Below are 16,249 nucleotides of genomic sequence, written 5' to 3' on the forward strand. Positions count from 1 at the left end.
CTCCTGCTCCCTGACTGACTCCTGCTCCCTGACTGACTCCTGCACCCAGTCACTGGCAATTGCACCCTGACTCCTGCACCCAGTCACTGACTCCTGCGCCCAGTCACTCACTCCTTCGCCCTTTCAGTGACTCCTGCACCCTGACTGACTCCTGCACCCTGACTGACTCCTGCACTCTGTCACTGACTCCTGCGCCCTGTCACTGACTCCTGCGCCCTGTCACTGACTCCTGCGCCCTGTCACTGACTCCTGCGCCCTGTCACTGACTCCTGCGCCCTGTCACTGACTCCTGCACCCAGTCACTCACTCCTGCACCCAGTCACTCTCTCCTGCGCCCTGTTAGTGACTCCTGCACCCTGTCACTGACTCCTGCACCCTGACTAACTCCTGCACCCAGTCACTGACTTCTGCACCCAGTCACTGACTCCTGCGCCCTGTCACTGACTCCTGCGCCCTGTCACTGACTCCTGCGCCCAGTCACCACCCTGCCTATGACTCTTGCGCCCTGTCACTGACTCCTGCACCCAGTCACTGACTCCTGCGCCCTGTCACTGACTCCTGCACCCTGTCACTGACACCTGCACCCTGTCACTGACACCTGCACCCTGTCACTGACTCCTGCACCCTGTCACTGACTCCTGCGCCCTGTCACTGACTCCTGCGCCCTGTCACTGACTCCTGCGCCCTGTCACTGACTCCTGCACCCAGTCACCGCCCTGCCTATGACTCTTGCACCCTGTCACTGACTCCTGCACCCAGTCACTGACTCCTGCACCCAGTCACTGACTCCTGCACCCAGTCACTGACTCCTGCGCCCTGTCACTGACTCCTGCACCCTGTCACTGACTCCTGCACCCTGTCACTGACTCCTGCACCCTGTCACTGACTCCTGCACCCAGTCACTGACTCCTGCACCCAGTCACTGACTCCTGCACCCAGTCACTGACTCCTGCGCCCTGTCACTGACTCCTGCACCCTGTCACTGACTCCTGCACCCTGTCACTGACTCCTGCACCCAGTCACTGACTCCTGCACCCAGTCACTGACTCCTGCACCCAGTCACTGACTCCTGCGCCCTGTCACTGACTCCTGCGCCCTGTCACTGACTCCTGCGCCCTGTCACTGACTCCTGCACCCTGTCACTGACTCCTGCGCCCTGTCACTGACTCCTGCACCCAGTCACTGACTCCTGCACTCTGCCTGTGCTCACTCTCCTGTGGACTTTAGCCAGATGTGCTAGCTGCACAGGAGGGGGAAGGTAACAAGACGTTGCACAGATATGTGTCTCCTCACAGCTCTGGAACCAGTCCTGTCCTACACCAGCTGTGCGCTGATTGGAGGAGAGCCGGCTGCAGCGCCGCCCCCCGCACACCCACCGCCTGCCCCCTGCCTGACTGGCAGTTCCTGGTGGGGCGGAGAGCACGTCTGTACTTATAAAGTGGCACCGCTGGCTTCTTGCTTCCCCGTCCACCTAGCAGTCGGCTACACCTGACTCCAGGCTCACCAACACCTGTGCACTCACTGCAAGCGCCAACATGACGGACCAGGCCCCCTTTGACACCAATGTGATCACCATGACCCGCTTCGTGATGGAAGAGGGCATCAAAGCTAAGGGCACCGGAGAGATGACCCAGCTCCTAAACTCTCTGTGCACCGCCATCAAAGCCATCTCCTCGGCCGTGCGCAAGGCTGGGCTGGCTAACCTGTGAGTAGTCCCATCCGTCTGTAACTATATTCATGTGCTGTATCTGTGTAGTGTTACTGCGGATAATGCAGCCATTCACTCATTACTTGCCATTGAGTTCTGCCAGGACTAGGACAGACCCCTCAGTAATAACTGGGGTCCCACTACTTTCATTTGGGTCACTTGTGAAAGGATCCGTTTGGGACATTAATTCTGTTTTTTAGTGAAAACCGACCAGATTAAGAGGATGTCCTGACACTAGTGTGAATGTCGCCTGAGATGCCATTGCCCATCACAGACGTATATAAGCATCCGGCATTGTCGCTGGTTCCTACAGCACTGGGATGGGGGCATTGAGCGTTTCCAAACCATGAGGTTTAAGCTTTCTTTGTGGAAATTCTATAAATTTGCTGCAAAGGGTGAAATCTGCAGTGTAAATTGACATGCCGCAGAATGAAAATCTACAATGACTACATTACAATACACTACCGTTCAAAAGTTTGGGGTCACCCAGACAATTTTGGGTTTTCCATGAAAACTCATACTTTTATTTATCAAGTGAGTAGCAAAATGATTAGAAAATATAGTCCAGACATTGACAAGGTTAGAAATAATAATTTTTATTAGAATAATTTTCTCCTTCAAACTTTGCTTTCGTCACAGAATGCTCCCTTTGAAGCAATTGCAGCATTGCAGACCTTTGGCATTCTAGCTGTTAATTTGCTGAGGTAATCTTGAGAAAGTCCCCCCCATGCTTCCTGAAGCCCCTCCCACAAGTTGGATTGGCTTGATGGGCACTTTTTGCGTGCCATACGGTCAAGCTGCTCCCACAACAGCTCAATGGGGTTGAGATCTGGTGACTGCGCTGGCCTCTTCATTACAGATAGAATACCAGCTGCCTGCTTCTTCCCTAAATAGTTCATGCATAATTTGGAGGTGTGCTTTGGGTTATTGTCCTGTTGTAGGATGAAATTGGCTCCAATCAAGCGCTGTCCACAGGGTATGGCATTGCAAAATGGAGTGATAGCTTTACTTATTCAAAATCCCATTTACCTTTTACAAATCTCTCACTTTACCAGCACCAAAGCAACCCCAGACCATCACATTACCTCCACCATGCTTGACAGATGGCGTCACTCTTCCAGCATCTTTTCAGTTGTTCTGCATCTCACAAATTTTCTTCTGTGTGATCCAAACACCTCAAACTTTGATTCGTCTGTCCATAAAACTTTTTTCCAATCTTCCTCTGTCCAATGTCTTTTGCCCATATTAATCTTTTCCTTTTATTAGCCAGTCTCAGATATGGCTTTTTCTTGCCACTTTGCCCTGAAGGCCAGCATCCCTGAGTCGCCTCTTCTCTGTAGACATTGACACTGGTTGTTTTTCTTGTACTATTTAATGAAGCTGCTAGTTGTCGAGCTGTGAGGCGTTGATTAACGATGACTGAAAGCGTTATAAAAGCTGTGTTCATGTCACTGGCAGGCACAGACAGAGAAGGGCCCCTGTACAAGAACAATATATGGGCCCTTTGCAGCCCAAGAGCTCCTAAAAAATGCAAAATTGCACTTGCTTTGGAGGAGGTAGAAATGGATCCCCTTAACTCTTGGACAGTGATCACAGAATGGTTGCTGCTGCCACAGACTGCCCTGGTCGGCCATAAGTACATCATAGGTGGGGTCCCCCAGCTCAGTTTATGGATGGATTGTCTTAAGACCACTTTTATAATGTGGCTACACCAGAACACAAGACTAAAATCTCCACCAACACGTTGTTTTCATAGCTGAGCTTTAGGCTACGGTCAGACGGCTATAGATTCTCTCATTCGAGTGAATCAGGACAACTATACCAATGACTCTCCAATCTGTCAGCATAGTGTCATCCGATTCTCTCCAATGAGTGAATCTGAGCACACTGTGAGAAGATGGAGAACAAAACTTCTCCCATCTTCTCCATTCTGAGTCCACAGAAACAACTGCACTCAGATATCCGAGTGCAGTCAGATGAAAGACTTGTATGGGTGAATGGAATGACCTATGATTTTAGAGTGATATGGCAGCATGCTGCAACTTTTTTTTTTTTTTTTCACTGACTGATTGTCAGTGAACAAAATCTGGCATCAGCACTGCCCCATTGATTAACATTGGTCCAAGTGCTATCGATTAAAAAAAAAAAAGCACTTGTCCGATGTACAGTCAAGGCCAAAAGTGTTGGCACCCTTGAAATTGTTCCAGAAAATGAAGTATTTCTCCCAGAAAATTATTGCAATTACTCATGTTTTGTTATACACATAAAAACAGAAAAAAAGGCAAATTGGACAGTTTCACACAAAACACCAAAAATGGAACAGACAAAATTGTTGGCCTCCTCAACTTAATATTTGGTTGCACACCCTTTGGAATAAATAACTACAATCAATCGCTTCCTATAACCACCAACAAGCTTCTTACACCTCTTAACTGGAATTTTGGACCATCCCTTCTTTTGCCAACTACTCCAGGTCTCTCATATTTGATAGGTGCCTTCTCCCAACAGCAATTTTAAGATCTCTCCACAGGTGTTCAATGAGATTTAGATCCGGACTCATTGCGAGCCGCTTCAGACAGAACTCTCCAGCACTTTGTTTCTATCCATTTCTGGGTGTTTCTTCAAGTATGTTTGGGGTCATTGTCCTGCTGGAAGACCCATGACTTAGGACGCAAACACAGCTTTCTGACACTGGGCACTACATTGCGACCCAAAATCCTTTGGGAATCTTCAGATTTCATGATGCCTTGCACACAGTCAAGGCATCCAGTGCCAGAGATGGCAGAACCTCAAAACCTCTTTGAACTTCCACCATATTTGACTGTAGGCACTGTTTTCTTTTCTTTTTTAGGTCTCATTTGGTTTTCGGTAAACGGTAGAATGATGTGCTTTACCAAAAAGCTCTGTATTGATCTCATCTGTCCACAAGACTTTCCCAGAAGGATTTTGGCAAACTACAGTCTGGCTTTTTTATGTCTAGCTTTTTTTATGTCTCTTGTCAGCAGTGGGATCCTCCTGGGTCTCCTGCCATAGCGTTTCATTTAATTCAAATGTCGACAGATGGTGTGTGCTGACACTGATGCACCCTGAGCTTGTAGGACATCTTGAATTTCTTTGGAACTTGATTTCAGCTGCTTATCCACCACTCGGACTATCCTGCATTCCAACCTTTCATCACATTTTTTTCCATGAAGATTAGGTACAGTGACATGGGTTGTAAACGTCTTGATTATGTTGCACACCGTGGACAAAGGAACATCAAGATCTCTGGAGGTGGACTTGTAACCTTTAGATTGTTGACATTTTTCAACAATTTTGGCTCTTGCTTCCAGTCAGTTCTTTTCTCCTCTTTCTGTTCTCCATGCTTGGTGTGGCATATGCAATGCAAGGATTGAGTAAACTTCTCCCCTTTTTATCTTGTTTCAGGTGTGATTTTCATATTATCCACAACTGTTACTTGCCACAGGCGAGTTTCAATGAGCATCAAATGCTTAAAGCAAAGTTGTTTACTCACATTTTTGGAAATGTGTATAGCAAAACATATAATTTTCTGGAACAATTTCAGGGTTGCCAAAACTTTTGGCCATGCCTGTATATGGTGGTGTGAGCAAGCCCTTAAAGGCATATTCTGAACTTGGACATTGCTGGTGTATCCTGAAGAATTCAGGTCATGATGTTCAGTTCAAATGGCTGTAAATGGCAGAAGTAGCGATTTCCATAACTTTTTTGCGCTATAAGAAAGAGCCATGCACATTCACAGCCCACCCCTTCCGATTGATATGTTCAATGTGGGCATTGTCGGAATACCCTTGTCAGGGTACCCCTGATAAGAGAAAAACAAGGATTGCATTTGTACAAGAAAGTGACATCTGAACGAGCCCTTAGATGTCACAGGTGTCATCATTGTGACCAGTGGTGTAACTTGAAGCTCATGAGCCCCAGTGCAAAAGCTCCTACAGGGCCCCCAGCTATCACAGGTCTGTAACAATAGTCCTTTCATATGGACCTTTTGGGCCCTCTTGGGCTCTGGGGCGTGGGTGTGATTGCAACCCCTGCACTTATTATAGTTACTCCCCTGTTTGTGACCATTCATGTACTAAGCATCACGTCATATTTCTATAGATGTAGAAATAACTATTAGCTGATTCCAACAGGTCAGTCTGTTTGGACAGCCTGAACATGAAGGTAATTTTTCTCCAGCATTTGTCTTGTCCTACCAGATATGAATGATCGGGAGTAATGAGTGGCACAGCGGGCATTAGGAAAGGTTGACTTATTACTGGACTTCGGACTATCTGGCACAGGCACACTGGCCGGATGACCCCAGTGTTTGTATTATGATCGCTTTCACTACGTATACACAGGGCTGTGGAGTAATAATCCGCAGGCTCCATCTTGTTCCTATGTCTATTTACAATATACCTATATCCATGTGAGCACTGTGCTTTACTGTAGTACAGACACCGTGGCTAAGCGCTCTAGGACTGAGCATGTGACCATTAACACATTCATGCCTGCAGCTCATTTTGACTGTCATCTTGTCTCTGGTATGATAATAGAGCTGTATACAATGGCTTCCTTATATATTCTTGTTGGAAATCCCTCATGCTCCTCTGAGCATTATCTGACTACATATCCTGCCCATCAGCTGTTGTAACATCAAGCTGTATGTCTGAAATGAAAAGCTGAAAGCTGCTTATGTGCAACACGTTTCTCCACACTTTTATGCAACAGGAAAAGTGTAGCAACCAGACTGTTATATGATCTTGAAATGCTATGCTTAAAGGGAGTCTGTCAGCAGTATTTCACACCCCAAACTGTCTATACATGCATGTAGCTCTTTCCAAGCCAAATCCAGCAATACCTTTAAATGGCCAGTCCGTTCTTTCACTATTGAGAAATCTGTATTTAAATTGATGTACAAATTAGGCTCAAGAGCTAGGTTAGGTCTGAAGCCTCTGTCACTCAAGTTCTATTCCACCCACAGCACCGCCTCCTTCTGCTTGACTGACTGCTCCTTTGCCTGACAGCCTTGTCACAAAACAAAAAGGCTGTCAAACAAGCAGTAGGAGGCAGCATTGGGCGAGGAATAGAGCTGGAGTGACGAAGGCTTCAGATCTACCATCACTCTTCAGCCTCCTTTGTATAACAATTCAAATATATTTCTCAGTAATGGAGCAACATACTGTCTAGGTAAAGGTATCACTGGACTTTTTGAAAGGGCCACATGGACATATAGTGTTTTGGGGAGGGGTGAAATCCTGCTATGTGCCCACGATGCAGACATGAAGCGGAAAATTTCCGCTTAATTTCTGCATGTCCTTGGCCGGAAAAACGCGTGCGGAATTTGATGTGCGTGTTTGAAGCGTTTTGCACATGCGGAATTGCCATGTGTTTTTCTAATGCATTGAAGATGGCAATTCCGCATGCGTAAACGCACAAATAATGGACATGCTGTGGAAAATTCCGCAACATGGGCACTGAACTTGCGGAATTTCATTGGGGACCATGGGGGACGAATTAGCTAGCGTTTAACAAGCTTTTACGCTGCAAAATTTCCGCAGCAAAAACTCTTGGAAAAACAAAACGCATCGTGGGCACGGACCCTTACAGAGTTTTTCCACAAACTGTCTTTCCACAGGATAGGAGATAAAGGAGTGATACTGAGAACAAAGCTTCCTAAAGTCCTCTGTGTAAATGGAGGTGTAGTGATAAAAGGCCCCGTCACACTTAGCGACGCTGCAACGATCCCGACAACAATACGACCTGTCAGGGATCGTTGCTGCGTCGCTATGTGGTCGCTGGTGAGCTGTCAAACAGGCAGGCTCACCAACGATCAGGGAGCAGCGACATTGTGGAAAGAATCTTTCCACGATGTCCTGCTCCTGGTTACGAGCCTGCTGAAGCAGAAGCAGGCTGGTAACTATGGTAAACATCGGGTTACTAGGGGCACACGCACACCTAGTAACCAGCTGTTTATCATGGTTACCACTCTGCTACAGTGAGCGGGAGGTTACCGCTCACTTTAGCAGGCTCGTAACCATGATAAACGGGTTACTAGGTGCGCGTGTGCCCCTAATAACCCGCTGTTTATCATGGTTACCAGCCTGATCGCTGCTCCCGCTGGTCACACACAGCGATGTGTGCTGACCAGCGGGAGAGCAACGACCAAAAATGGTCCAGGACACTTTGCAGCGATCAGCGACCTCACAGCAGGGGCCTGATCGCTGCAAAGTGTCACACATAGCGACATCGCGGGTGAGGTCGCTGTTGCATCACCAAAACCGTGACACAGCAGCGATCTCTCTAGCGATCTCGCTATGTGAGACGGGGGCTAAATACAGAATGCAACGGGCTCAGCCTAATTGAAATGCCAGTATTGATCTTGCTCACTTATGTCACCATTACTTTCCACAGCGCTTTACAGACCTTATCACACTCCCCATTGGGGCTCATAATCTAAATTCCCTATCAGTAGGTCTTTGGAGTGTGGGAGGAAAAAGGAGAAACCAAAGGAAACACACAAAAAACTTGTAGATGTTGTCCTTGGATCAGCACAGTATCCATGCAATCGCTAACACTTGGATGACCATAAGGGTGGGTCATTTTTTTTTTTATTTATTTATTTTTTTCCCCACATCATTTTTTTTTTTTTTTTTTTTTTTTTTTGCGCCTGCTCTTGGTAAATCTTCCGAACATCTTTTGCCTTACGCTGCACATCAGCCATACTTTAGTGCTATTGGTGTTACCTTTGCATTATGACATTTTTGTTACATAGAATTTGAAGAAGTCATATCTGTCAGTCTGGGGTTTCACTTTGTAAGAGCAGAGCATGGATTTACTCAACTATATAGGATGACAAAATAATATATAACATCATTAAATAATCATTTAACATAGGTTGTGGTCAGTCGTGGAGTAAGAGTCTGCCCATTTTGGTGGAGTCTGTATAAAATGGACCAACTCCGACTCCTAAAATACATAATAAATTGGGTACAGTAGTGCAATGCAGTTTGAGGGGAATATTTTTTTCATAAGAATTTGGGAAAGTTATGAAATGTTCTATAAATGTCTGTCCTATTCCTGATCTAAGGGTCTAGACTTTTAGCGGAGATGAATCTGTGCTACAGTAAACGTATCACTTAAACATGAGCCGTGTATGAGGGAGTCGGAGTCGGTGTTATGGAAATGTCGGAGTCGGATGTTTGGCTTACTGACTCCGCAACCCTGGTTGTCATGTCATGTTTTTTTTTCTTCTCTGCGTGACGGCGAAGGTTTTTCTAATATTTGTGCAGGCTTGTTACCCTTTTGTCTCTTGACTGTAATCCCACACTCTGGTTTTGTTCTACCAGGACTTGATATATATCAGTTACATAATTGAATTTAAATCTAAGAGTAGTAGACCAGATTATTGGCATACCTTATGCATGATGGTGCATCTTTTTGGGTATAGGATATCAGCGGTGCCACTAGAATTTTTCATGACGCAGTTGCTTCACAAACACAATGCAGTCACTGCCATCTTTTCAGCCTTTTTTTTTTTTTTTTTTTGCTGTGTCTCTTATTCAATACTTTCAATTATAGAGATCAGGCGGCTTCCAAAGAATTACCATGGTACTTCTCTCTGAGCACTGTTCATTTTATGGGGCTCTTTGATGGCGGTTTTTCAGACTGTTTCCAAGCAGAATCCGCCTGTAAGATGCTGTTTACATACTCGAGGTATTTTTAAACCTTTGTGACTTTTATGATTTGGTAATATAGTTTAACATTTTAGGCATGCTCCTGATTTATACACTTTTGTTAAAGGGAAGCTGTCACCCCTGGCACTTATCTGACCTCTACTATGAGCATACAGGTGATAGAAATGCAAATCTATTCCTTCCTGCATGCCCCATATTAGAGATCTTGTTGCTGTGAAATGTCTTTTCATTCAATCATGGATCTGATTCTTGCAGAAAAGGGGCCCTGAAGAAATCCCTGACTACTGTTTTAATTACAATGTTTCCCCCCTCCTCTGCATGTCAGTGCCTGGATTTGGCTGTGGCAACTGTACATGACGGGGCACTGTGACATGCTGGGGAGGGGGGAAACATTGTAATTCATATAGTAGGTGAATATTTCTTCCGTGACCACAAGCATCAGAAACTTGATTGATTAAAAAGACATTTCACAGCAACAAGACCTCTAATATGAGGCATACAGGTAGAAAGGAATAGATTTCCATTTCTACCTGTATGCCCATCTTAGAGGTCAGATAAGTGTCAGGGGGTGACAGATTCCCTTTAAATTAAGCGGTAGTGCACACGTGGTGATTGCTCTATTTGTTTCTGTGGGACTGACAGCCTTTCTGTCCCTTAACGTTTGTGTTTCCAATAAGGAGAGTAGAATAAACTGCCAGACACCTCTGGTGATGCCTTCTAGCATAGCTTTCCCCCAAAATCTTCTGTTGAGTAAGAGTTAGGACAGTAGATCTTAGAACACTATGCAAAAAAAACAAAACGGTATCTGTGTGATTTTTATTTTATTCGGTCGTCCATGACGGCACCACGTGAGAGAGAGGATCCGCCCATCAAGGACAGGAAACCTACAGGTTAAAAAGGGCAGCCCTCTCTTCCCGCCTCAGTTTAGGTTTCCTGTCCATGATGGGGGACCTTGCAGGCTTACCTGCAGAAGATGGACTCCTGTCCCAGAGAGGGCCACAGCAGGTGGTTGGAGCCGGTCCGTCCCGGTCCTCTGGAGACGCCACGGCAGGGCTCATGGGGGCGCCTCCGTGAGCGTTGCGGCAGGCGCGACATCGCCTCACGGGGTGGGGTGGGGCCGCTAGCGGGCTTCGTCCCCCGCCCCCCCCCGCTACCGCTTGTAGGAGATCCAGGTCGCGCCGGCGGCGCACGTGACGGGCGCGACCTTCTGACGCGACTTCCGGTGCGCCGGGCAGGAAGCCCTGTGACGTCACCGGAAGGGGCGGGGCTCGTTTGAATTTTTTGGCGCGAGCAGCTGAACGCCGGGGGATTGAGGACCTGGCGGCGAGTAGCCCACCTGGATCCCACCTGGACCTGGGGAGGAAGACAAAGGAGCAGGTAACGTCCTCCTGGGTAAAAAAAAAAAAAAAAAAAAAAAAAGGAAACACACACCCACACATGGTACCGGTATGGCCAGTATATAAAGGGTCTGGTAACATACAGAGGTGCTTCCCAGCCCATTCTTACATTGTAAGCTATGGAAGATTCACAGGAGCTGTCACCTAGGCAACAACATCTGCTGCAGGAGCAGCCCTCTGGGGAGCCCTCACAACTAGTGGCGCAGCGTCATTCCCGGCTAGGGTCTGGTCGTGCAACTAGAAGAGCTACCACTAAGAGCAGGAAGGACGGTCCGGTGCGGCGTGATTCCTCGCCATGCATGCTGGATTCTTCTGCTTCTACGGTACCGAAGGTTCTGTGGGGTGAGTGGAATCTTCGTGAAAGTTCTACTAATGTTTCCTCCTTCTTTCTATCTATGACTTTCTTTTAGAGCAAGAAATGTTCCTCGAAGTCCAAGCACAGAGAGTGTGCCTTATGCAGCTGTCCACTCCCTGATTCTTATAGCAAAAGGTTGTGTCAGCTTTGTATCAGCAAAATGATATCGGAGGAGACCTCAGATTTTTCCCTAGGCCTAAGAACTTTAATAAGGGAAGAAATAGGCAAAGCATTGCAAGGTTCAGAGTCTGGGCATATTCCTCAAGAAACCCAGTCGGGTTCAGACTCTGAGCTATCGGTCGCTTCCTCCTCCGCCTTCTCTTCCTCTGATAGTGAGCCAGACAGACAGTGCTTCCCCCTGAAGGAGGTCGATGCCCTAGTAAAAGCCGTCCGATCTACAATGGGGATAGTGGACTCGAGGGTAGAGAAGTCAGCTGAGGATGTTATGTTTGGTGGTCTGGGGCTAAAGAAGAGAAGGGTCTTTCCAGTAAATTCAAGGGTGAAAGACCTCATTGATAAGGAGTGGAGAAAGCCTGACAAGAAGGGTAGTGTTCCTCCATCCTTTAAAAGGAAATATCCGTTTGAGGATGCTATGTGTTCCTCCTGGTTAAAAGCACCCAAGCTGGATGTTGCTGTTACTAAAGCAGCGAAAAGAACTTCCCTCCCATTCGATGATATGGGTGCATTGAGAGACCCCCTAGACAGACGGGCTGATACTTTCCTGAAAGGGGCATGGGAGACAGCTGCGGGAGCACTGAGACCAACAGTAGCAGCTACCTGTACGTCCAGAGCCCTGATGGTGTGGCTTGAACAGCTAGACAGTCAGTTGAAGGATGGGACTTCTAGGAAATACATTATTTCTTCCCTTCCACTGGTTCAGGGGGCGGCAGCTTTTCTTGCTGATGTATCTGTGGACTCGGTGAGGTTGGCAGCAAAGTCAGCAGCACTGTCAAATGCGGCTAGGCGAGCCTTGTGGATTAAAAGCTGGCCAGGGGATTTAAAAACTAAGTCCAGACTGTGCACAATCCCGTGTGAAGGGGAATACCTCTTTGGCCAGACCATGGACGACTTATTGGAGAAAGCGAGGGACCCTAAGAAGGGGTTTCCATCAGTTCCTCTACCCTCCTTTAGAGATCGTTCCGGAAGAGATATTTCAGGGAGCAAGACAAGTCTGATGAAAGCGGTCGAAAAGGTAGAGGTCTACTCTTTGGTCCGTCTCCAAAAATTGAGCAGAAGCCAGGGGATACACAATCAGCCCAGGTGGGAGGGAGATTGTCATTTTTTGTCCCAGCTTGGGAACAGATTTCTCATAGTAATTGGATTTTGAGCCTGATTAAGTATGGTCTTAAGTTTCAATTTAAAGCATTACCTCACAAAAGGTTCATGGTTGTTCCCTCCAGTTCTTCCCCAGAATGCCAGGCTGCCCTCGTTTCGGAAGTACAAACCCTAATAAGAAAGCACGTCCTGATTGAGGTTCCGGAGGCTGAAAAAGGTCTTGGTTTCTACTCCCCGCTCTTCTTGGTTCCGAAACCGGATGGAAGTTTCAGGACCATCATAAATCTGAAATCCCTGAATAATTTCCTTAAAATACACACCTTTAAAATGGAGTCTTTAAAATCCGTAATAAAGTTACTTTTTCCCCACTGCTATATGGTAGTGCTCGATCTAAAAGATGCGTATTACCATATCCCAATTCATAGTGATTACCAGAAATACTTGAGGCTGGCCATTGAAATAGACGGGGTGGTTAAACACTTCCAATACACTGCACTCCCCTTCGGTTTAGCTATAGCCCCACAGGTTTTTACTAAAGTAATGGTGGAAGTTATGGCCCATATAAGAGAAAGGGACATTCTAATTATCCCTTACCTGGATGATCTCCTGATAGTGGGGAATTTGTTGGTTCAATGCGAGACCCACCTGCAGGAGACCATGTCGGTCTTAAAGAGTTTGTGGTGGTTTCTAAATTTAGAAAAATCTACACTATCTCCACTCAAGGTACAACAATATCTGGGGGTCATATTAGATTCCAGGAAACAACTATGTTGTCTTCCAGAAGAGAAAATTTATAGAATCCGGGAGTTGGTAGAACAATGTATACGTAAACCTTCTATCTCACTCCGTAAGGCCATGTCACTATTGGGAACCTTCACCTCCACTTTTCCTGCGGTTCGTTGGTCACAATTGCATTCAAGAGCCTTTCAGTGGGATGTGTTGTACAATAACGCAGCTTTAGAGGGGCATCTAGACCGTAAGTTTACGCTAGGTCCTCGTGCCATATCGTTGGTGGTTACGACAAGACAATCTTGCTATAGGGGTTCCCTGGGAATGTAGTCCAACTGCAGTCTTGTCCACTGATGCAAGTGCTACAGGTTGGGGAGCTCACTTTGAAGGGAAATTAGTGCAGGGAACCTGGTCAAGCAGTGAGCAACAGTTGTCATCAAATGTTAAGGAGCTTCTGGCGGTGCAGCATGCGTTCAACGATTTCCTTATATATTTACAGGGCCAGCATGTCCGTATACTCTCGGACAATCAAGTCACGGTAGCTTACATAAACCACCAAGGGGGAACCCGCTCAAGAAACTTGATGAAGGTTGCGAACGCACTTCTGCTGAAAGCCGAAGATCACGGTCTCTCTCTTTCGGCTACTCATCTAAAAGGCAAGGAAAACATCACAGCGGATTTCCTCAGCCGTACTTCTGTAAAAGAAGGAGAGTGGTCCCTAAATACACAAATATTCTCCAGAATCATAGAAATGTGGGGCCTTCCGACTGTGGACTTATTCACAACAAGAGCCAATCGGAAAGTGGAAAATTTTTGTTCCATAGACCCCAGAGAAGTACCCCTGGCAGTGGACGCCTTTATGGTTCCCTGGAGGTTTCCTCTGGCATATGCCTTCCCTTCCATGTTTCTGCTCCCAGCGGTGATGAAAAAGATCAGGGCAGACCGGGCCAGAGTGATACTCGTATGTCCCTTTTGGCCCAAAAGACCGTGGTTCCCTTGTCTCTGGAAGATGTCCATATCAGATCCCTGGGTTCTTCCGGAGATTCCGGACCTCCTCACTCAAGGGCCACTTTCCCATCCTCCAACCCCGAGTCTACATTTGACGGCGTGGAATTTGAGGGTGTTATTGACCAACAAAGGATTCCCTGCAAATGTAGTGAATACTCTCCTGGCTAGCAGAAAACCTGTTACCACCCGTATTTATGCCAGGACCTGGAGGAAGTTTCTGTCCTTTGCAGAAGTTAAGGTGGAGGAGGGGCCCCCTATTGGGAAAATTCTGGAATTTCTGCAGCGAGGCTTAGAATTAGGTCTCACTACCAGTACCTTGAAAGTACAGGTGTCGGCGTTGGGAGCTTTAGTTTCTTCCAATATTGCAGATAACTATTGGACAGGCCGTTTTATAAAAGCTTCCTTTTAGGTGTAGACCCATTACCAAAGCAAAGATGTCTCCCTGGGATTTGAATTTTGTCTTGGATGCCTTGACCAGTCCTCCTTTTGAGCCACTAGATTTAGTCTCCCCCAAAATTATTTTCCTAAAGACGGTCCTGTTAGTAGCCCTAACTTCAGCCAGGAGAGTCGGTGAACTACAGGCCCTTTCAATATGCCCTCCATTCACGCAAATTCTGGACGATAGGATTATATTAAAACCTGATCCAGCCTTTCTTCCTAAAGTGGCCACTCGATTCCATAGAACCCAGGAAATAGTTCTCCCAACTTTTTGCTTTCCGCCCAAAAATCAAAAAGAGGAGAGACTTCACACTTTAGACGTTAGGAGGTGCGTACTAAGGTACTTAGAAGTATCACATGGCTTTAGAAAGGATAAGTCCCTATTTATTTGCTATCAGGGGGCTAGGAAGGGTTGTAAGGCCTCAAAGGCTACAATCGCTAGATGGATCAAGGAGGCCATTTCCCTCGCATACTCCTCAGGGGATAAAGAGATACCAGAGGGATTGAGGGCGCATTCTACCAGAGCGGTGTCAACCTCCTGGGCGGAGAAGACAGGGCTTTCCATTGAGGAAATTTGTAAGGCTGCCACTTGGTCTTCTCCCTCTACTTTCTATAGGCACTATAGATTGGATCTGGGTGGCTCTGCAGATCTCACTTTCGGGAGAAGGGTGCTTCAAGCTGTGGTCCCTCCCTAATTTCCTTCGTCTCTGTAATTCTCTCACGTGGTGCTGTCATGGACGACCGAATAAAGCCTTAGTTACTTACCGGTAACGGGATTTTTCGGAGCCCATGACAGCACCCGTATATTCCCTCCCTTCACTGGTGTTGTGCACTCCTGTAGATTTGATTTCTTTTTGTGCACCCTTGTGGGAAATTGATGAAAAGTAATGTACTTAATGTGATTATGTTTTGTTATAACTAACCTTGGCGGTACTCTCATGCTCTGTTAACTAAACTGAGGTGGGAAGAGAGGGCCGCCCTTTTTAACCTGTAGGTTTCCTGTCCTTGATGGGCGGATCCTCTCTCTCACGTGGTGCTGTCATGGGCTCCAAAAAATCCCGTTACCGGTAAGTAACTAAGGCTTTCTTTTGTAATTTTGCAATAGTCAGATGTTCAGCTTTTTACTTCCAAAGTCTGTCTGGAATTATCATGGTGATGGAGAGGGAGCCACACTGTGCTTAGGCTTTTGTTTTATCGCAGTGTTGACCGTAAAGTTTTGGAATTCAGCAGCGACTATGTCTAGTCTTTGGTTTATCCTAGCCGGTTCCCAGGCATGGTGTGTGAAGGAAGCACTGTGATCACCCAAGTTCCACTAACCTTAGCGGTGCAGGTAATCCTACATCAAGCTCCTGGACACTCCTTGTGTTCTGCACCATTGCTTGAGGGCCATCCGCTCACTGGCACGGTTCCATACTTGGTAAATGCTGCTGTGTGCCCAGGATATTCCTCATGTGTATCTGTATTTTTGGCCAAACTGATCATATGAGTTCAATGTGGACCAATACCCATGGTTCTTTGTGTAGAATATAAATCCCACAGTTTGTGGGCCTATTTAGTGTTTTGGATGTATAGGTATCATACTGTTAAGACAAAAACTAAGGGCCTTTGAGTTTAATGCCTAGACAACTTAGATGTGACA

At 46.6% G+C, this 16,249-nt stretch overlaps 1 protein-coding gene across 1 annotated transcript in view; it reads left to right on the forward strand.

Moving 5' to 3' along the window:
* Nucleotides 1-1,395: 1,395 nt before the first annotated feature.
* The window catches only part of LOC141253902 (fructose-1,6-bisphosphatase 1-like), a 44,414-nt gene continuing 29,560 nt past the window's right edge, over nucleotides 1,396-16,249 (forward strand). The window contains exon 1 of the mRNA XM_073670969.1: nucleotides 1,396-1,705. Within this exon, the coding sequence (XP_073527070.1) occupies nucleotides 1,536-1,705 (170 nt within the window). The 5' untranslated portion in view covers nucleotides 1,396-1,535. The remainder of the gene's footprint in view (nucleotides 1,706-16,249) is intronic.

This window comes from Phyllobates terribilis, unplaced genomic scaffold, assembly GCF_046119375.1.
Source record: "Phyllobates terribilis strain yellow unplaced genomic scaffold, ASM4611937v1 Scaffold_1__5_contigs__length_1240528914, whole genome shotgun sequence".
Lineage (NCBI taxonomy): Eukaryota > Metazoa > Chordata > Amphibia > Anura > Dendrobatidae > Phyllobates > Phyllobates terribilis.